The sequence below is a fragment of the Schistocerca piceifrons genome, chromosome 7 (assembly GCF_021461385.2).
Source record: "Schistocerca piceifrons isolate TAMUIC-IGC-003096 chromosome 7, iqSchPice1.1, whole genome shotgun sequence".
Taxonomy (NCBI): Eukaryota; Metazoa; Arthropoda; class Insecta; order Orthoptera; family Acrididae; genus Schistocerca; species Schistocerca piceifrons.
Genome location: NC_060144.1, coordinates 386,660,808 through 386,684,366, shown reverse-complemented (window position 1 = coordinate 386,684,366; position 23,559 = coordinate 386,660,808). Strand labels below are relative to the sequence as shown.

General features: G+C 43.0%; 1 protein-coding gene across 1 annotated transcript in view; it reads right to left on the bottom strand.

The window, feature by feature from the left end:
- Nucleotides 1–23,559, bottom strand: part of LOC124805719 (bumetanide-sensitive sodium-(potassium)-chloride cotransporter-like) — a 621,615-nt gene that overhangs the window by 200,130 nt on the left and 397,926 nt on the right. Inside the window, exons 3-4 of the mRNA XM_047266288.1 lie at nt 15,457–15,532; nt 9,540–9,635 (exon numbers count right to left, since the gene is read on the bottom strand). Of these exons, the coding sequence (XP_047122244.1) occupies nt 9,540–9,635; nt 15,457–15,532 (172 nt within the window). The remainder of the gene's footprint in view (nt 1–9,539; nt 9,636–15,456; nt 15,533–23,559) is intronic.

Below are 23,559 nucleotides of genomic sequence, written 5' to 3'. Positions count from 1 at the left end.
ACAGACGTCCCGTAAGGGAAGCATCTTTGTGGGTCCACAATTTCAACATTGTGTACAAGTATAATGCTGTAGCTCTCGCTCGTACATTTATAAGTCCCAGTTCGCCATCACGCGGACGGAGGGTGAGTGTTTCGTAGCGGACTTTGAATAGGTGTCCGGCGGTAAGGTAATATCCAAATGCTGCTTGCAGTCTGTGTGCCAACGCTGTCGATATCGGTAGGACCTGGGCCATGTGGATCATCTTAGTCGCCACGTGAAGGTTGAGGTATTCCACACGCTGTAGGAGGTCCATCCGTCGAATTAAGTTCTGGCGAACTTCTGTGCGCATTGCCTGTAATAATCGTGCATAGTTCTTAGCAGCCGTGCGGCGCACATCCTGTGTAAATGTTATGCCCAAGAACCGGATCTTGTTAACTAGTGGGAGTGGGGCTAAAACGTCCTCCTGTAGACCTCTCCCAATGGGCATCGCTGCCGACTTGGCCACATTCATGAGGCTGCCCGCTGCCAATCCATAGCGATTGATCCATTGTATCACCGAGCGTATCTCGTCACCAGGTCGGACAAGTAATAGAAGGTCATCAGCATATATCCTGCAGTGAAAGGTGTGATCCCTCAATGACATGCCCTAGAGCCTGTTTTTCAACCCTCCGACAAGTGGTTCGAGTGCGATCGCGTAAAGGATCATGGAGAGTGGGCGTCCTTGGCGAACTGACCGTCGGATTGGAAAGGGAACCGCAATCCGTCCATTCACCAGTACACGGGATGCAGCTCCACGGAAAAGGCACTGAAAGACGTCGAGAAAGTCAGGCGGGAAGCCCATGCGGGCCATAACGGACAGAAGGAACTTGTGGTGAACTCTGTCGAAGGCGTGGTCGAAATCAATGGAGATCAGAGCAGCTCGAAGGCGACAGGATGTGGCGATGGCTATTAAATCCCTGCATTCGCTGGTTGCCGTTTGCATGTTGGTCACTCCGCCCTGTGTAGTTTGCTCCATTGAGAGGAGTAGGGGCAGAACCTTCTTTATGCGGCTGGCGAGTAGTCGGGCGAAGATTTTATAGTCCGAGTTGAGCATTGTAATTGGCCTGTAGTCTTCGACCGTCCGACCTCTGGAAGGCTTGTGTATCGGCATAAGGAGACCTTCCACGAATGCAAGTGGCACGTGGGAACCGGGGGTCATCAGTTCTTGGCACATGATGATCCATCGGGGCGTCATTAGATCGCGGAAAGTCCGATAAAACTCGAGCGGCAGTCCGTCTGGCCCGGGAGATTTGTTGAGTGCTCCCTTGTTAAGCGCGTCCTCGATGTCGTCCCGTGTAAGTCCACCTAACAGCGTCGCCGCTGCTGCATTGTCGAGGGTGTGCGACACGTGCTGCAGTATGTCGTGATCGCCCGCTTCCTCGTCCTCTGTATTCACCTCGTCGTAAAACCTGCGATAGTGATCTGCAACGGCTTCTGTAACAGCCGCCTGAGTCATTACGACCCTACCACCTGGCAATACGAGGTCCGTGATCAGCTGCTGTCGGCGTCGGCGGCTGTCGAGCACGATGTGATGCATAGACGGGTTTTCTCCTTCCGCTCGGTCTTGACGTCGCGATCGCACTACGACCCCCTCCAAACGTTTCCTCGTCAGAGACAATATTTTACCTTTAATTCGGCGGCTTTCCATTTGTCGGTTTGGAGATGGTGGTTGGCTGTCGAGTTCGCGTAGCATCATGTAATAAAAGTCCAATGTGTGACGATGCCAAGCTGTGATATTTTTTCCGAATTGTGTTAGCACACGCCGAAACGCTGGTTTTGCACAGTCCACCAACCATGCTAGAGTCGAAGGGTATCGGGGAAGACGACTTTCAGAATCCAACCACGCAAGGTGACTGTCTGAGTGACTAGTAAGGTATGTCGGCCCGGGACGGTCACCGTGCACTGTCTCCCACGTGTCGGTGAGATGCAGATCGCGAACCAGGAGCCGAAGTTCTTGACAAGTCGAGATATGTGGGACTTGGTCTTTGGGGTGGACCACACAGTTAAAGTCGCCGCCGAAGATATATTGATCGAAGCGGCTGATAAAGAGGGGGGCGATATCCTCCGAGTAGAACAGCGATCGTTCGCTGCGTTGGTCAGTTCCTGATGGAGTGTAAATGTTAATAATGCGCGTGCCCAGTGCTGTGATCGCCAGTCCCCTTCCTGACGGAAGGTAAGTCACTTCTTCGATGGCAATTCCGTCGCGTACTAGTATTGCCGTACCGCTGCCATTCCGGTTCGCCGGTGACACATATGTCACGTAACCGTAGAAAACGGGGAGGGCCGCTATATACACCTCTTGCAACAGGGCAATGTCAACATCCTAAGAACGTGGCATCTCACGCAACAACTGGATCTTCACTGCCGTTCGTATCGTGTTCAAGTTAAGCGTGGCGATACGATAAGCTTGTTGCCGAACCGCAGGTGTTAAGTTATCCATTAAGACTGACCATCTGAGCTACCCAAGCACGACTCACGCCCCGTCCTCATAGCTTTACTTCTGCCAGTACCTCGTCTCCTACCTCCCAAACTTTACAGAAGCTCTCCTGCGAACCTTGCAGACGGGGTGTGATTCGTGTTTGGGTGGCTCAGATGGTAGAGCACTTGCTCGCGAAAGGCAAAGGTCCCGAGTTCGAGTCTCGGTCCGGCACACAGTTTTAATATGCCAGGAAGTTTTATATCAACGCATACTCCGCTGCACAGAGAAAATCTCATTCTGGAGAAATAGCTTTTTTGATTTTGTCGTTAGAAATATTTTATCTTGCAATGGTACTCCATTGTATCTATTTCGCCACCGCATTGGCATAGTCAACCAGCTACTACATTATAGGACCTGCATCATATTTTGTCCGAATGGCCGGCCGAAGTCGCCGAGCGGTTCTAGGCGCTCCAGTCTGGAACCGCGTGACCACTACGGTCGCAGGTTCGAATCCTGCCTCGGGCATGGATGTGTGTGATGTCCTTAGGTTAGTTAGGTTTAAGTAGTTCTAAGTTCTAGGGGACCGATGACTTCAGAAGTTACATCCCATAGAGCTCAGAGCCATTTTTTGTGTCACAATGATGAAAGTGTTTCACACTTGTACGCGTAGAGGACATTTTTGGAGATGCTTATTGCGACAGTTGGGGAATAAATGTTAAAATATCGGCTCAAACATCTATTTACAGTGTAAAAAACTCAATGTTACGTGCTTCGAAGGTCGAGCTTTCATCATAAGAACAATCTTACAAAAATCTCTAAATGTTACTAGTATAAAACATGAACAACAACAATAAAAGTAATAATAAAATAACGTGGCTACCTCCCTTACAGTTGTGTCCTGTCAAGATATATATCTTGATCACCGTCAACCTATAAAATATACCAATCAGCCAGAACACTATGACCACCGTCCGACTACCGATATAGATCCGCCCAGGCATAGCAGCTTCACATGGCGAGGAATGACTGCTAGTAAGACAAACGCACAGTGCTTGTAGCATCAGTGAGCGTACTGTCCATTTGTAGAATGGGGAAGATGTGCGATGTATCTGAGTTTGGCCGCGAGCAGACTGTGATGTCCCAGAGTCTCGCCACGAGCGTTTCGGAAACTGCAGGACTTGATGGGTGTGCGAGGAGTACTGTGGTGAGTGTCTTCAACACATGATGAAACCAAGGTGAATCCACGTCCAGAAGTCGTGGGGTTGGGCAGACACCCATCATTACAGATGTGTGACGTCGTAGACACATTGGCAAAAGAGGACAGTCGGCGAACTGTGGCGAAACTGACTTTAATGCTGGGCAGAGTCAAAATGTGTGTGAACACACAGTCCACCGAACACTCCTAACGACGGGTCTCCGCAGCCGACGACCCACGCATGTGCTACTGTTAGCCGGCCGGAGTGGCCGTGCGGCTCTAGGCGCTACAGTCTGGAACCGAGCGACCGCTACGGTCAAAGGTTCGAATCCTGCCTCGGGCATGGATGTGTGTGATATCCTTAGGTTAGTTAGGTTTAATTAGTTCTAAGTTCTAGGGGACTGATGACCTCAGAAGTTAAGTCGCATAGTGCTCAGAGGCATTTGAACCATTTGAACCATTTTGTGCTACTGTTAACACCACGACATCGGCAACTACGACTGAAATGGGCACATGACCATCGGCACTGGACCTTGGCGCACTGGCAGAGCGTTGCATAGTCTGGTGAATCCCAGTACCTTCTTAATCATGCCGATGGCAGGGCGCGGATCCGTTGTTTTCCAGGGGAACAGCTCCTTGACACCTGTACCGCGGGACGGAGACAAACTGGCGGCGGCTCCATTATTCTCTGGAGAACATTCACGTGGACCTCCATGGATCTAGTGGAGCTCGCGCAAGGCCCACGACGGCCAAAGAGTATCGCACACTGTTTGTAAACAACGTATACCCCATCATGTCGACCACGTCTCCCAACAAGATAATGCGACATTCCCAAGACCAGGAGTGTGATGGAGTGGTTCGAGGAACACAGTGGCGATTTTCAGTTGATGTGCTGCCTCCCTAAATCAACCAAATCGAACACATCTAGGATACGACTCAATTTGGCGTCAGAGTTCATCGCCACCCTCCCCGGAATTTATGGGTATTAGGTGACTTATTTGTGCAGATGTGGTGCCAACTCCCTCCAGCGACCTACCAAGGCCTTATTGCTTCCGTGCCACGACACGTTGTCACTGTTATCTGTGCCAAAGGTGGACATACCAGCTATTAGGTAGGTGGTCATAATGTTCTGGCCGATGGGTGCAGATTAAAATGGAATTCCGTATGTCGTGGGTACTGGCGGCGCCAGCTATATGCTAACACAACCCGTGTATCATCCTGAACGTCACACCCCAGAGGCCGACACAGAACTCAAGTTTCTGGCAGTTCCTGGCCGCTGGGGGCACTAGGGTCCCACGAGAAATACGGGTCCCACAACAAACTTGTGATCTCACACTATACTCTGTTGATCATAAGAATAAACCTGATGTAACAATTACGCCACGTATTCTTCTGCGTTTGCTTGAATCTAATTGGATTTCGTTTCACGTGGAGCGGAAGCCCAGCTGTGACCTGTACAGTCAAGTACGATCATAAGAATACGTTTTATGCTGTATTCACACGCACAGAGACTGACCGATAATGCGGGACAACAGCTTTATCGGCGCATTAAACTTAGACAGCACTAGCCAGCCAGCCGTCCAGCTAACCTGGAATGATGTGAGCGGTTGCAGTCCAGACGTAAAAAGAGACGAGCAAAGAAACAATATAGCTTCTAATGTCATTTAACTTTTAAAGAGAATGAAATAATATTCGGGAGAAAGTCCAGCACTACAGAGCGCTTCTTAGGTGACCAGACGAAAAGCATAAAATGCACTCGTTCGCAGCTGACATAGTATTCTAATTACAAACAAGAGTGATGAAAATTTCTAACTTAAACATAAGGTATTTTTTCTGAGCGAGCTGTGTACAATGCAAAAGCATACTGCAGTGATTTCACCGTACTGTTGAATACTGAAGCTACTGAAGGTATTAATTACAGTCAGTTGTCTGTTAATCTCTTAACTCCTTCCTTATCCGCTGCGTGCGTTAGTTCCAGTATGCCTGGCAGCTTAACAGTCTTGTTACTTCTCGGGCCAAGTTCTGCAACTTGGCTCCAGAGCAGTTCTGTTGGGTTCATATTATAGTGATACAGTTGCTAGGATCGCCTCCGTAGCGTAGCGGTAGCCTTATCGCCTGCCATGCAGGGGGCCCGGGTTGGGACTGGGTGTTGTGTTGTCCATCATTATTTTCATCATCATTGACTCGCAAGTCGCCGATGTGGCATCAACTAGAAAGAACTTGCAATACGGCGGCCGAACTCTCCGAAGGGGGCCTCCCGGCCAACAATGCCATACGATCATTTCAGTAGCAAATATAAAAATGCAGCGTTTGTATGATGTGCTCGATACTGTGAAAATGATTGTTTTTCATGTTTCTACGATACTTATCTACCTCTGTGATGTAAAACGATGGACACAGTCCAAATAAAGAGTATTTGGTTTTTCATTTTTGCCTTAAAAATTAAATTCTTATGTTTTCTTAATTTAAGCAACTTTTATGAACAATCTTTCATAAAACATCGATAATCAACCATTTGTATTTAAAATGAAAATAGACATTTCGCGTCCTATATGCAATTAGAAACAAGAGGACGTGCACTATTCATAAAAAAATGATGATAGGTTTTATACTTACGAGATGTACATATTTTAGATTAAACGAGAAAAAAATGATGCAGGGGAGATTGAAGCCAAAGAACGATTAACTGTATGCGGTTAACATTCCATAACGCTACCAACTGCGCTATATGTACGATGTGCAGTAATTTATCAATTGTATTACATACAATGGCTCGGAAAACTTCAAAGCCGATTATCTCCGTAAATTTATGAAAAACATTAAAAACAGCCTATTTATTGACTCTTTTTAAGTGTATTCCACACGCGTGTTTCACTACGGAAGCAGCCTCAGCCATTTTCACAGAACAGAAAGCAGCCTCAGCCATTTTCATACCGTTAATTAACAAAAAATGGTTCAAATGGCTCTGAGCAGTATGGGACTTAACTTCTGAGGTCATCAGTTACTTACACCTAACTAATCTAAGGACATCACACACATCCATGCCCAAGGGAGGATTCGAACCTGCGACCGTAGCGATCGCGCGGTTCCAGACTGTAGCGCCTAGAACCGCTCGGCCACCCCGGCCGGCGTTCATTAACAGGGCGACAATCAGAGAACAAAGCTGCAGAGGCTCTGGTTGCAGACGATTTTTGAAATAAAAACTAAGTAGCTAAAGCTTGAATAAGAAAAACGTTGATGGCTGTTAATACATTTGAGTATCTTAAAGTTTCATTGAACGTAACTTAGTAATAATGTATCTAATGCATAAGTAGGACCTACTTCCATGAGAGCGTAACAACACCAGTGTAAGTGTGCTACGGTTTGTGACCAATCATCGCGCTTGTGTTTGTTTACATCAGGTTTATTCTTATGATGCCGCGCGGGATTAGCCGAGCGGTCTCAGGCACTGCAGTGATGGACTGTGCGGCTGGTCCCGGCGGAGGTTCGAGTCCTCCCTCGGGCATGGGTGTGTTTGTTTGTCCTTAGGATAATTTAGGTTAAGTAGTGAGTAAGCTTAGGGACTGATGACCTTAGCAGTTAAGTCCCATAAGATTTCACACGCATATATTCTTATGATGAACGGATTATAGTCGCCTTGTCCGCCATACTTCGCGACTGCTCAGCTCCTTGCAGGGCCCAGGGAAATCAATATATCAATGGAAAGGTATCCACTAAAGATTTTAACATCCATCGCGTGCTATCGAGAACCTGCATACATTTATATGCGCAGTGAAGAATTATTAAATTCGTCTGAAACAGTTGTTTGCTCCCTCCCTGAGACGGCTACTGCATCTCGAAAGACCTGCCGTGTCACGTACTGTGATGTACGCGCCATGGCGTGCTTTTTTCTCTTGGACCTTTGGGAAGAATGTGAAGAAGGGAGAGGGGGGAGGGGTGTTGGGTGACTTTAGGTGACGCGTGGAGCCGGCGTCACGTTTGAAATGTCGCTCCCACCTCCACACAAGCTCTAAGCAATCGTATTTGCTTCCGACCCGTATCCACAGCCCGACTTATGTCTTACCAAGTGTGTATCCTTGATCTCGGGTTAAAATTGTTGCAATTTATTGTAATCTCTACTGCCTCCTGCATGACGGAATTCTTATATGAACATGCCTGGGCTAAGACTATAAACTTTAAAACTGTATTTTGCGTTCGTCCGGTCGGCAGTGTTCAACCACGTCCGACTTCTCATTTCCTTTTCCCTGATACGGCACATGTGCTCAGCATAAAGCTCAGAGACAGTGCGAATTATTTGGATTCTGTATATTTATTCAGGCATACCATCATGAAAGACTCTGTGAACATCTGTCTCATATGACAATGAGCCCTTATAAGGTCTTGTAAGATTAATAATTAGTACTATTTCAGACGGCATATTTGGATAATCCTAGCAGAGTATTTTTCTCTATATGGCTTAAAACATATCCCTTATCGCATTCTCGAGTGTTGCTCATATATAAGTGTGTTTTTTCATGTCAAAACGACTGAAGAAATCGAAGCAGTGCAAGTTAAAATATTGCGATTTATTATGGGTTTGTATCGTTGGTTGAAGAAGGTACTCAGCGTAGCTCTAGGGAAGACTTTAAGGGGAAAATGCTGTTCATAAAGTATTTGCGTACTTTAAAAGTTCCAACAATCCACGAGCGCGGTTGATAATAACTCTCCACACATTCGTAATACCCAAGAATCACACTAGTAAGATTTCAGAGATTAGGACAATGTGGGGGACTGTGAAACCAATCTCCCTCAGAATGGACAAAGGAGACATGTAGATAGGTAAAAGGAGTATATTTTTGCAGTCCAGTACCTAGTCTAATCATGATGTAGTCCACTTGAAATTTTCGCGAATCTCATGATCTCTTCGATACAGCTTGTTACGTATTTCTATTAATCTCTCACTTTGCTCGTATATGCTCATCACCACCTTGGGACATGTGCTTGTAAAGTTTCAAAATTTTGGTCGGTAATTGTCCTGGGGAGTTTGGTGGCCAGCGGCAGTGTTTAAATTCAGAAGAGTGTTCCTGGAGTCACTCTGTAGCATTTCTGGGCTATTGGGGTGTCGCTTTGTCCTGCTAGAATTGCGGAAGTCCGACGGAATGCACAATGGATATGAATGGATGCAGGTGATCACACAGGTTACTTACGTACGTGTCACTTGTCAGAGTCGTATCTAGACGTGTCAGGGGGACCCATATCACACCAACTGCACACACCCCACACCATTACAGATCCTCCACAAGCTTGAATAGTTCCCTGCTGATATGCAGGGTCCGTGGATTCATGAGGCTGTCTCCACACCTGTACACGTCCATCCCCACGGTACAATTTGACACGAGGCTTGTTCGATGTTTCGTTGAACGGTTCGCACGCTGACACTCATTGATGGCTCAAAATTGAAATCTGCAGCAGTTTGCTAAAGGGTTGCACTTCTGCCACGTTGAACGATTCTCTTCAGTCGTCATTGGTCCAGTTCTTGCAGGATCTTTTTCCGGGCGCAGCGATGTCGTAGATTCGATGTTTTACCGGATTCCTGATATTCACGGTACACTCGTGAAATGGTCGTACGGAAAAATCCCCACTTCAACGCAGCCTCGGAGATGCTGTGTTCCAACTCCCGTGCGCCGACTATAACGCCACATTCAAACTCACTTAAACTTGACAACCTGCCATCGTAGCAGCAATAACCGATCTAAGAACTGCAAAATCTTTAGACTTCTTTCAAACCGAAGAAGCATCCAATTAAGTAGCAGGCCTTTATACCACCTGAGAGCAGAGACAAGCATATAAAATAAACTCATCATTCATGCACAATACCAAACGCAAAGTTATATTTACAGCTTGTCCGTGTCACTGTGATTTGCTTACCTCCTTTTATCTGTCCATTGGTACAGACCGCCGACATTGAGATTGTGGTTAATAACGTAACAAAGTTTGCTACGACTATCACACCAACTCCTTCGCCTGAAAAAAAAATCTCAGTCTAAATGTTTTTTAAACAATTCATGATGTCAATTAATTGAGATGTCTGATACACAAGAGGTGTTAGTTTTCCAGTATGGAAAGAGTACAGTGTGATACAAAAATGTAAGAGATAAAAATACTGCAATAAAAGAAGTATAACAATAAAAAGGACTATTACGGATAATTATTCAGGCGAAGATAAAAATGCATGGCTTTGACTATTTACTATTCAATAATTAATTCCCTTTAATGTGTTATTCTTTTTTTCCAGAATTAAAAATTAAACATGGTTTACAATTTTTAATTAATAGGAAACAGTACTTCTGCGGTCATCTTGATTATATTAACAATTTTGTACCTGAACCACAAATCGATGCGAGGCAAAATTGTTTTCTTTCTTTTCCTTTTTCAAGTAACATAACGCATTTAAGTGGAAAAGCCGATCTCCTTTCTCTTTTAAAAAGTGATTGTCCTTGATGAGCCTTGCGAGTCGAACACTGACTAGTAATAATAATAATTTGTATGGAGTGAGAAACAGGATACTAATCACATTATAAATTTGAAAAGTCGCTTTTTGTGCTGATCGTTACTGAACAATGAACAAGTAATTACGATTCATAATGTGCGACAAATGATAACATTACGCATCGTTTTGTAGGATTTCATTTGCTAGTGTTAACGCCCATTTAAAAGTTCAGTCGTCAGAAGTCATAGAAAGACTGTCGCACTTGATGATGTGCCTTGTATAACCCCGAATCTGAACAGTGTGACAAGATATGTGTAGTGAACATAACAGCATATCGCGATTTTCGAACGTGAAACTATAATCGGTGCAAGATGGTGACTACAGAGGAACTGGGTTTTCCTAGCCCAACAGTGTGTAGGGCGGATCTTTAATTTCGCAAAGACAGTATTTCCATACCCATAAGTTGCTCAGTAGGCAGTACAGTTGAGGACAAACGGACATCTCTAAAAAGGTTAATCACAGAAGTTGGAAAGGAAAACACACATACAAAGAAGATAACAGCGAAGAAACCATGGGTAACACAAGAAAAACTTCAGTTGATCGATCAAAGAAGGAAGTACAAAAATGTCCAGGGAGATTCAGGAATACAGAAATACAAGTCGCTGAGGAACGAAATAAATAGAAAGTGCATGGAGGCGAAGACGAAATGGCTGCATGAAAAATGTGAAGAAATCGAAAAAGAAATGATAGTCGGAAGGGCTGTCTCAGTATATAGGAACATCAAAACACACTTCAGTGAAATTAAAAGCAAGGGTGATAACATTAAGAGCGCAAGGGAATTCCACTGCTAAATCCAGAGGAGAGAGCGGGTAGGTAGAAGGAGTACATTGAAGGTTTCTGTGAGGGGGGAGCTTTGTCTGATGTGATGGAAGAAGAAACTGGGGTCAACAGAGATTGGGGATTCAGTATTAGACCAAGTGTTTAAAAGAACTTTGGAGGACTTAAGATCAAATAAGGCAGAAACAATAAATAACATTCCATCTGAATTTCTTAAGTCATTGGGAGAATGGCAACAAAAGTTACTATTCACGTTGGTGTTTAAAATGTATGAGTCTGGCGATATACCATTTGACTTTCGGAAAAATATCGTTCACACAATTTCGAAGACTGCAAGAGTTTACAAGTGCGAGAATTACCGCACAATCAGTTTAACAGCCCATGCATCCAAGTTACTGACAAAAATAATATACAGAAAAATGGAAAAGGAAATTGAGGATGTGTTATATGACGATCAGGAAAGGTAAAGGCACCAGAGAGGCAGTTCTGATGTTACGGTTGGTAATAGTAGCAAGACTAGAGAAAAATCAAGACACGTTCACAGGATTTGTAGATCTGGAAAAAGAGTTCGTCAATGCAAAATGGTGCAAGATGTTCGGAATTATGAGGAAAATAGGAGTAAGCTATAGAGAGAGACGATTGATACACAATATTCACAAGAGCCAAGAGGGAATAATAGGAGTGCTCGGATAAAAAAAGGGTCTGAGACAGGGATGTAGTCTTTCACCCCTACTGTTCAATGTGTACTTCGAAGAAGCAATGATGGAAATAAAAGAAAGTTTTAGGAGATGGATTAAATACGATACGCTGATGACATTGCTATCCTGAATGAAAGTGAAGAAGACTTACATGATCTGGTGAATGGAATGAACAGTCTAATGAGTACAGAATATGGATTGAGAGAAAATCAAAGAAAGACGAAAGTATTTAGAAATAGCAGAAATGAGAACAGAGAGAAACTTAACATCAGGATTGATGGTCACGAAGGAGATAAAGTTAAGGAACTCTGATATCTAGGCAGCAAAATAAGCAATGATGAACGGAGCAAGAAGGACATCAAAAGCAGATTAGCACTGGCGAAAAGGGCATTCCTGGCCAAGAGAAGTCTACTGTTATCAAACACAGGCCTTAATTTTGGGAATAAGTTTCTGAGAATGTACGTTTGGAGTACAGCATTGTATGGTAGTGAAACATGGACTGTGGGAAAACCGGAACAGAAGAGAATCGAGACATTTGAGATGTGTTGTTGCAGACCAATGTTGAAAATTATGTGGACTGTTAAGGTAGGGAATGAGGAGGTTCTGCGGAGAATCGGAGAGGAAAGGAACATGTGGAAAACACTGATAATGAGAAGGGACAGGATGATAGGACATCTGTTAAGGCATCAGTGAAGGACTTACATGGTACTAGAGAGAGCTGTAGGGGTCAAAAACGGCAGAGGAAGACGGAAATTGGAATATATCCAACAAATAATTGAGGACGTCGGTTGCAAGTGCTACTCTGAGGTGAAGAGGTTGATACAGGAGAGGAATTCTTGGTGGGCAGCATCAAACAAGTCAGAAGATTGATTACCCTTCCCCCCCCCCCCCCCCCCCCCGCCCAAAAAAAAAAAACAGGCTCCCTCACGGAACGACCATAAGTGTTTGATGAAAGGCGCCATTCCGATTCCTCTTAGCCACAGGGGCAATCGACTATCTATCGTGAATCAGATCACCGCCGATATGAATGTTGAGCGTCACGAACTCGTTTCTATCTCTCCGCAGTGTGTCATGAAATGTGAACATGAGATACTGTAGATGGTGATTCGTCCATAGGATAGAGATGTTAAACTCGGTTCTCATCTTGGTGCTCTCCGAGAGGAGTAGGCTGTGTGATGTGTCTTACACCATCCCTTATCATCTCCGACATCAACACATCACTACACTCCACGCGCACAATTACAGTCGTCTACACTTAACAGACGCACTTACACGCACCACTCTGATACTTCTCGAAGGAAAGGTGCCTGTGGTCGTGGAGGATAAGGGAAAACTTTCGAATTAGGTGGCCAATGTGCTCTTCGGTATCTCCAAGCTTTTTATGCCATACGACTTTACTTTTTCTACCACGCGCTGCATAGGCCTCAGCAGCAGTGCGTAAACTCGCTAATAACATCTCAACCAGTGCCTTCCCACGACCTTTTCACAATCAGAGAATTTAGAAATAAAATTAGGAAAAAGTTACTTTAGTCTATGATCACTCTATTATTTTTCTGCCGTGTAACAACATACCGTTTCATTGCCAGCTCTGACTTTACAAAAGTCTGTAAGTACACCAATGCTTCCCCGGGTGTATTTGTACATACGGCATGTGTAGGAGTGATGGTTTTCAAAGTTGTGTTCGCAATGGAATGCTCACGCCTAAAAGTGAGTAAAATTAGCACTGCCATAGACAGCTTTCAACCAGGATTAAAATGTAAGTCCCCAAGTTGTAATAATACTCCACTCTAAATCACGACTGGTACTTGGAATCTAATCTAGGAAAAGTAGAACAGCTGGGTACTGTAAAAGTATTTATTATGATAAGCAACGCTAAAAAATGTAAAATGAGCAGGTGTTGACATAGAACGGTAACTCATACTCATTAGTCGAAATTTAAGATCGGTAAAACATCTGTGACTTGACTTGAAATCGCGCCCCTTTTTATTCGGGGGAAGTACTAAGTGGTTAATACTGTAGCATTGAATTTATGAAAGCCTCCACCCTACATGGCACTCCCAGTCAGGAGTTCAGAGATCTAGCAAACTGAGCTTAACACATTTACTATTAAATATTCCCTATTTGACGAGATGTGGTGCGTATCACCGAATTCACTGCAGGGAAGAGCAGTTTCTGCTGCGCTGATCTGGTCAGCACTGATGGCCGTCGTGCAGATGACGTAGGTTGTTTAGCCGGCTACAAAGAGGAAGTGAAATAGCGGCTACAAACTCCTAGGGTTGGAAACTACTTCAATACAATGCAGGACACGAATCAATAATTCTGCTTGCTCATAAGCCAGGAGCAGAAACTTGACTCGGGCATGCTGTTATACAGAAGCACTTCGTAATGCCGCCGTCTCCACAAGAAGCACAGATTCGATTCTCTGCTCATGCAGAAACGAATACTTCTGCTCCTAGTGGCGAAATCAGCACTTTACGGAATCTAATAGTGGGACTGTTCACTGGCACCGTGCCAGCAATGTCTCAAAACGCTCTCAAGCGATGGTGTCCTGTCTACATCCCTATGCTCAGCCGTGCTCCGGATTAGAGAAAAACCTCGCTTCTTTTGTAAGCAGTCTCCATGCGATCAATCGTCATACCCATTACAAATGGAATGGCTCCCACCCTACGAGTGACAAAGCTGCGAACCAACCGCTTTCGAATCGAGCGATGTGGCGCAGTTATTAGCACACTGGACTCGCATTCGGGAGGACGACGAATCAATCCCCCATCCGGCCATCCTGATTTAGGTTTTCCGTGATTTCCCTAAATCGATCCAGGCAAATACCGTGACGGTTCCTTGAAAGGGCACGGTCGACTTCCTTCCCGAATGTCCTCGCTGTTTGGTCTCCTCCTCAAACAACCCAACCCAACCGCTTTCGACTCAGTTCAGAAAAAGGTTCTAGAATATCCTCTAGGTCCTCTTACGGCTACAAATTCAACCAGTCAGACTCGTTTCTCTGCTCTGTTGTGGGAATACAGCTTGGCATCTTGCGTCATAATTTTCGTGTGCATTAGCCCACGTCTGTATCAGGTGTCCCCCGTACATTCCTTTGTGCTAGCAATACTGGTGGCGACGCTTGTAAGAGTCATCTCTACGACCTTATGCCTTATGCTTATGCCTTATGCCTTTCAGCCACCCTCTCGCCCTAATTATTTTTAGCGACACGGATCACCACGAGGAGCCCATTTCCTTGGCTTCTGGACAGGGTGCGGGCCTAGGCAGTAAATGTTATCTATCGTACTATTGTTTTCAGAGCCATTAAATATACCCTACCACCAGCGCTATCTCCCTTGGCCTATGTCTCTTTCGAAGACTGTGGGCGCCCTTGACTTCACCCTGCTGTCAGAGCCAGTGCGAAATTACTTTCCAAGCATACTGAAATGTTCGTATGAGGCTACCCTGTATCAACCAATAAATGATTAATAATTCGATAACCCCACCTAAAATGCGATCCCATACTAAGTAAATATGAATTACGTATTGACAAAATTGTTCGCGATCGGTGGCAAAATCGTACCGCCATACAGCAATAAAGATGGAATTAGAACAATCAGTCAACAGCTGATTTGACTTAGGAAAAATACGTAGTGCTTCTTTAATAGTGTGTTTTCATGGGTTCAAAAGGACAAATCCTCAATGTAACATTGCTTAACTCAATACACGATTCAGTTTCAGATAGCGAAGACTTGGTTGCCGCAAAATGCTATCTAAGACTAGCTGTTGACTTGAAGTATGTTAATAAACTTCACCACAGTTGTGAATAATTAATTTGACTCACCTATGCCGGCCTGTCCCACGACCCAAGAAAGTCGCAGGAACAGCATTACACCCCAGATGTTGAGCAGGCATCGCATCTGAAAACATGAAAAAACAAATGTATACTTCTGCACTTTCCTGTGCTTACGTAAACAGCAAAGCCTATCTATCTTCATTTAATACTCAGTGAGGACCTATTTCCCCAATTGAATGTACTGCTTCGATAATCATATAGTCTCGATAACTGGACATGAAACCATTCTTTACTGTAATGGACAACTTCTTAATATTGTTGTTGTTTTCATTGAAAACTGGTTTGCAGATCTCCATCGTTGCCTACCCTGCTTAAGTCACTTCATCTCTGCATAGCTGTTACAACCTAGATCCTTTCCATCCTTATAAATGCATTCGTTTATTTGACTGTCTCCAGCATAAAAAAAAAAAAAAATGGTTCAAATGGCTCTGAGCACTATGGGACTTAACATCTGCGGTCATCAGTCCCCTAGAACTTAGAACTACTTAAACCTAACTAACCTAAAGACATCACACACATCCATGCCCGAGGCAAGATTCGAACCTGCGACCGTAGCAGTCCCGCGGTTCCGGACTGAGCGCGTAGAACCGCTAGACCACCGCGGCCGGCCCAGCATTTTCACTCACCTCTACAATTCCCTCTATTAGCAAAATAAATAATCTTTCATGCCTCAGAACGCGTCTCATCAATGCATACCTTATTTATGTCAAGTTGCGCAGCACAGATCTTCGTACGTAAACATCCATGTGGTCTAAATGTTTACGTGCTTATGGTGCTGTACATTGTCTGTATCTTCGAAACTCAGAAAAGTGTTGAACATTGCTTACTATTTGTCGAAATACTAACTTCTTCAAAAGCAGTCAACAATGCTACAAGAGAATTAGCGGTGTAACACAACATTAACTAAACCCTTATCATAGAAAGTTGTTTACGTTGTTTTAATTTTCTGGTAGATCTCATTACAGTAAAATAAACATTGAGAGAGATCCATTAGACCGAGCACATTTGTTTTTCTGCTAATTTTTTTGTCTCCGTTGTTTGCCTGTGTCACGATCTTCTCGGAAGGAAGTGTGTCGCTTCTTTGCTTTATTGTATTATTGGTAATAGTGCACCTGAGTCATTCTCATAGCCTTGTCCTATCAGTTTACCTATGATGTGTGGCTGAAACCAGTGAATGTGACTTTTCCAGTAGTAGCTGTTGTCTGCTACTGTAGTTTTGCCAATAGCTGTATAGTAATTAAAAAGGCAGAGAGGTCTAGCTAGGTCATCAGGACACGAATATAGCAGGTAGAACGAGTTAGGTTGACAGATAACTATTGTACGCACCTCTGGTGGATATCCTCACCACAAGATTAGATGAAGCGGATAGTACTTTGGCCTGTGCGAATACGCAGTGCTCTGCTGTCTCGTTAGTGAGGCAGTCCACCAATGCAGACATTTGAATTATTTAGTGTGTGAATTATAAACATTTCCACTTCAGTACTCTTGGTAATCAGGGGTACACATGCTAGTTATTGACAGAGTAATTATATGTGGGGTTTTAACATTATCCTTCAGTTTTTGGTAGGGAATTCCTTGTGTGTGGGTGTGTTAGGCTCCACGTGTGGAGTAAGACAAAGAGACTTTATTTTCCGAGTTAGGTTGTGCAGTTGAACTGTTCTCAAGGTGTGGGATTAATTTATTAAATGTAATTGCGAGAGGCGTGATATGAATTTTTCGGAACTTGGAATTCGGTGACTTTGTGCAGTAGAAGTTAAATCTACTCCTTGTTATTTTCAGTAAATGTATGTGCCTTATGTGCGTGAGTGTTACCCGTAGTATATTCGAAATTTATACAACGTGTCCCGGTTAAATATATAAAAATATGAAACGTAATTCGAGACGCTGTTGAGATATTTATTGGCGGTTTGATTCTACAAGTATGGTAACTGAAAATGTTTTCTGTGTTTATTTGCGACAGTTGGTACCGCATGTACTCCAGAGAAGAGGGTGTTCTATGTGCTTTCTCTCGCAGAGCTAAAGTATGTTACACCGAAACAACGTCGTTTTCGTTGTACGTATGGACTACGACCAACTGACGATATTTCCACTTACGTAACAATCAAGAAATGGGACAAGCGGCTTCGCGAAATTAGGAGTTTGCTTTCGATGCCGGGCCACCACGCCATGCACGCATTTCTAGAGGGTACTGTTGAATTAATCCATGCGTCCATCCAGTGGAGACCTCGTATGCCAATCCAACAACCAAGTAGGCAGTTACAGTTACCAAGTTTGATAGTACACAATGTCGTCCATAAAACAGCTGCAGGTTCATCATCGAACCAACCCATAGGATAGGTCGCGATGGAAGGCAGCCGCAGAAACAATTCTGGCAAAAATGGATGAAAACGAGGCATTCTTCGATTTCGTCTGTTTCTCGGACGAGGCTACATTCAACACTTCTGGCACAGTAAACACTCACAACAGGCTCATATGTGAAACTGAACCCCCCCCCCCCCACGTACTGATAGAGTGCGAACGTGGCTCTCAGAAAGTGAATGTATGGAGGAAATTGTTGAAGGACAGGGTTATGGGCCCATGCGTCTTCTCGGAACCTGCAACAACGTATGTAAACATGATGGAAATGTATGCTGTGTCACAACTTCTTCGTGACGTGATTTTTCAACGCCAGTGTTGCTCTTGGATCACGAGTTTCCAGATCACTGGATTCGGAGAGAAAGGCCATTGACTGCTTGGTCCCCGTAGAAGCCCAGACATTTCGTCGCTTGAATTTTTTCTGTGCGAGTTTATCAAGAATCAAATGTGCCAGACACCAGCTTGTGATCTGTCAGATCTGCGCCATCGCTTTCGTGCAGCTGTCGCACATGTTACTCCTGCAATGCTGCAAAACACTAGGAAGGAAGTGGAATACAGATTAGATGTCTGTCGCGCCACTGATAGTGCGCACATCGGGGTGTATTAGGCATGTAAAAAAAAAGTGTTCTGAGTTACCATACTTGTAGACACATACTGTCAATAAACGTCTCAGTTATTTCTCAGCTTATTAAATTTTACGTTACTATATGTTTAACCTAGACACTCTGTAGTCAGTTTTTCTTTCGTAAACAGATGCTTTTCCAATGTGTGAGCCTGGATGTTCTCAATCACGCGTGTTCCGGGTAAAGTGTGTAGCAATCCCTTATCAATCAGTGATCTCAATTTGCAGAATGGAATGAATTGTGACGTGGCCAAATTATTTTCGTGTTTGTGAATCATTTGGGCATATCACTAAATTTCTGTTGATGTTGACAAAGTTGTAATGGGGTTCTTCTCTGTATGTATGGTGCCATATGCTACCACGTGTTGTTCAGAGTACATTGCATTTCACCTCTCTGCTAAGGAATCTCTCTTCTGAGTAGGCATTGGCGCTCAAAGTGGTATTGATAGTGGTAATGGGACGTTTGTTTCGATTTATTGCGGTATGCACGAATGCAAGATTGGTTTCCTAGTTCACGTATCTTTATGATATTCCAGCTACGCTGTATCATTAGTCAGTTCAGTGCACTGATAAATTTCATTTAACTTTCGTGTGAAGCAGACGCTATACCAATGCATTATACTATTAAATGCAAGTTTTGCTATCTATGCTTAGCCTATGTCTAAAATAAATTGTTCAGTGTATTATTCGTATCATATGTTCAAAAGAGAGTCATGGCTTCTTAACTGCAGTCCCATCTTCCACCAGTAAGGAAATTTTGGAGGAACACGATGAAACCCCATTAATGAAATTAGATGTGATATTCTGTCTCCTTGATTAATATATTAAAAGAAACGTGTCCATTTCATTTTTAAGTAATTGTCAGATATACGCAATAAGTGGGCCAGTAGATCAACTATTAAAGTGAAGGAGATAAGTAAATTAAAACAACGAAATATTTTACTTTATAATGATTATCTTTTACCTGGCGACCCACCCAAAAAAGGCAGAGTGTAACAACGTTTTATATAGCTCTCTTGCCGGTTTAGCTGAATTTCGACTGATAGATTAGGAATCTTTGAATATATAATCCTCTTTGTTACGTAACTACTGGACGTAGGGGACCATCAAACTCAACAAACTTTCGCCACAACGAAAATCAGCCAAGATCGCTTGTGCAGCTTAAGCTATGAGCAACTTAAACTTAAACAGCCGTCTGATGATGAACCTGTCAATTTGAAACCGGTAACGGCGCTATTTTTTCTTAATAAGTAGCGTCATCAACACCGATATATCAATCTGCGTCTGTCAAACGCCCACGTACATTGTGCCGCGGATGGCGTCAAAACTGGACAGATTGGAATGCTTTTTCGGTAGAAGTATGAAGTGAACTCGTGAGGACTGTACACCATCCTAGGTCGCTCAGATCTCACGAAAGTAATTGTTTTTGTGTCACTCGTAATGTTGACAAAACCGCGTGGTAAGTGGCGAGATTATTTTCCAATTTTAAGATGAGCAACTAACTTTTGGTGGTTTAGAAGTCATGGCGGTAGACCGTTTTATTTGGAACTTTCCGTAGAAGTCGCCTCTGAACTGTTATAATAGTGCTGTTTCCAATAGGGATATTATTATTATTATTATTATTATTAGGGATGTTATTATATTTTGTGCGTGTAAACCTTTACAGAATAAATCAATCATTTAAAACTCAAAATTTTCATTTATGATCATAGTTTATAGTCATATAGTTCTTGATCCCACTGAGTCAATAGCAAGTAGGAACATTTTCCGTTAATGAGCACAAAGAGTAGTATTGGCTTTCAGAATGGAAATTATGGTTAGTGTGTCCTCTATTGCTTTCTGGCTGACTGTAAAAATAGTTTTCAGGCTCTTGTAAACGGCAAAGATAGTGTAAAACACTCACAGACAATTTAAGTGTCTTTTCACGACGAAACAAGTAACGACCATTGGATTTATTACTCGCCGCCCCACACTGTCTACAAAGTTTAAAGTCTCATTTCTTACTGTAAATCTCACAGCATCATCTGAGGTAATTCGACTGTACGCCACTATACTAGTTTTATATTTACTGATGTTGGTGTTATCTATATCCTCTTTTCAAGGCACTGACTGTTTCGTTCAACTCATCATTATCATCATTGTTCAGCGGTCGAGAAATGAAGTCCCGTTGTCTATTCCGTGGCAAAAAGTTTTTTGACCGGGAATGTACAGTCATACTCAAAAGTATCCGAACGAACTGAATTGCATTTCGCCTGATTCGCATGCAACCCACATAACGCAGCTGCCTAGCAGGTCCTCTAATCGCTCCTTGGTACAGTCGTTTGACTATTGGAAATGGTTCCAACAAGTCACCACTAGAAAAGACTACTCTGCATCGCAATAACTCAAGATGTAAGGTAATACTAAGATACTACAAACATCAGGGAACACCTTATCACAGGTAACACTGTCCTTAAGGCTGAAAGGTGGCTACACTGTGCCACTGCGCCAGAGATAGCGCCAAAGAGTACTATTAAGCCGCCTCCACAGTGCTTGTTGAGAGTTCGTGGAAGACTGTGATTGTCGAGAGTTCATAGCAGTCAGTGCTTGTTGTGACATCGGAGAGGACAGTGTGTGTTAAGAGTTCGTACCGAGATGTGCTAGTGGGCACTGCTTGTCGTGAAGTTGGAGTAAGATGTTGTAGTAAAGAGTGTTGTTCCATGTTTTATGCAGTTATTTGATGGGAGAGATAGCAGATGTTATTGTGTGCATTTCGTCAATATATATGAAGGTAAAACTTACAATGTCTTTTTATTATTTGTGTGTCTGAAATAATGCGTCACTACAGGTTCAGTCAACAAAGCATCTGGCTTGTGTTCTTGTATTAGAGTGAATTCTGGTTTTCTTGCGTAATTATAGTTTTTCTAAATTTCTTTTGTCACGTCAGCATAGTTGATATTTAAAAATTCTTGTCTTGTTGGAAAAGAACCGTGCCAGATGTGGATGTTGAGTCACACTCCCACATACAGAACAGTGACTCTTGTGCTTATTGGTCTTGTTGGTTTTCTTTTTTTTTTAGTTGCTGGGGACTTAATTAATTAACTGTGTTTACGGAAATTTTCTTACATTGTTCTTTGCAGTCAGATAGCGTAATAATACTAGTCAGGGCCAACCGATTACGAGACACAGCGTAATCGGACTTACAGCTACTAAAAAATTTAAATTATTTTCATTTATTTAATTAAGCCCCCATGCACGTGGCGACCCTGCCAGGATCGTCCCTTGGAATCTTCTGACTGTAAAAAATAGTAGACAGTGGTATTGTTGTAGTAATTTGTAGTTAGTAATTGTAGTCTATTTTGCATGTGTAGATTTGGTAATTGGCATTCTTCTAATGGTATTTTTCAAAATTTAATTTTTATTGCCTTATATACGCGTTTGACAATTTTGTGCAATTATTTCAATTGTTCGTTAATCGTCTTTGAAGGAAACATCTGGTGTGAATAGTATTGTTGGAGATAAAGAGTCATTGTGTGTAATTTTCGTACAGTGACGATTTTTTTTTTTATGTTTTGTAAATGATTACGCGATCAATGAAAAAAGCGAAAATGATGAATAGTGAGAATAACGAAATTGTTGACATGGCGAACTCGCCAACAGAGGAAAACAGTATGGTGGATAATGGAGTTGAAAACAATGTAATAAGTCGGGAAGATAGTCCGGAACCATTTCAAAATTTTTCTCAATCAGAAAATTCACAGAATACGAGATTAACGATGGAAGATTCTGGAATAGTATCGAACACAGATAGCTTTACAGCTATGACGAAAGAAGTCGATTTCGCGGGAAACGTTAAGGGTGAAAAGAGTTTCGAACCAGTTACTATGGAGCAGTTAATGAGTGCAATATTAAATGTCGGATCACGGTTAGACTCACAAATGAGAACAATTGAAACAGAATTAGGAACAATTATAACCGAGATGAAAGCAGTGAGATCACAGTTTCGATCTGAATTTAAAACAGAGATAGGAACAATTAGAACTGAGATGGGAACAATGGAAACACGGCTAGGCTCACGAACGGGGACATCTTTCAAAAACATGAAAGATGAATTAAAGAAAGAAATCAGAGAAGAAGTACAGCCGATTTTGAATGCTGACAATAATAGTTTAATTTCAACAGAAATCAGACAAGAGGAACAGGACGGAGAACAGAAAAAAAAAGATCGCGTGATAGTACAAAAATTTTCAGAATTAAATTTACAATGTGCACACGATAAGGAAGAAATAATTGAAAGAATCGAGGAATTCGTACCAAATGACAGAATAAATAACTTAACGCAACAGTATGAACAGTTCACTACTAAATGTGACAATACCGAAACCCGAGTCGCGACACTTACGGAAGACGTAAATAAACAGAAAGAAAAAATAGGTGACTTATCGGAAAGAGTTGAGGAAATTTCAGATAAATTGACAAATCTTAGTTTACATGGGGACAGAGATTCAGATGATACAGCCCCATTGCCATTTTCAGAAACCGAAGAATACCAGAACATAAATAAGCATGTTGAAAATCAGGGAAAATTTAATGAACGCGTGAAAAGGGAATTTGAGGCATTACGAAAGCAAGTCAAGCAGATCGAAGGCGAAATCGTAGGAAAAGACGGCAGAAGGAACTTAGAATCACAGATAGCAGAGGGGTATGAAGAAAGTAATTTATTTCATTTACGGGATGCAACAAGAGAGCGCCAGGCGCGCGAACTTTACAATAATCGACATTTGGACTGGGACAGACGCGGTAGGTCTTTGTCGCCACGATGCGAAAACTTTGACTGTAAACACTTTTTAACTGTTCGGACATTTCAGATCTTTCGTAATTCTAAGGATGACATACATCCATGTTCATGGCTAGATCAATTTACGTACGTACTTCCGCCAGATGTGCCACTAAGTCACAAACTAGAAATTATGTGCAGCTATTAATGTCCTCAGGGGATTCACTACTCTAAGTGAATATGTGCGGTAGCGAGCATAGGGCCCCGAGCTGTAGTGGTGCTATTTCTCTTTTAGTTTTCTGTACCGCTGCCTATTCTTTTACTATTCTTTGCATCTGTCAAACCAACTCTTCGACTA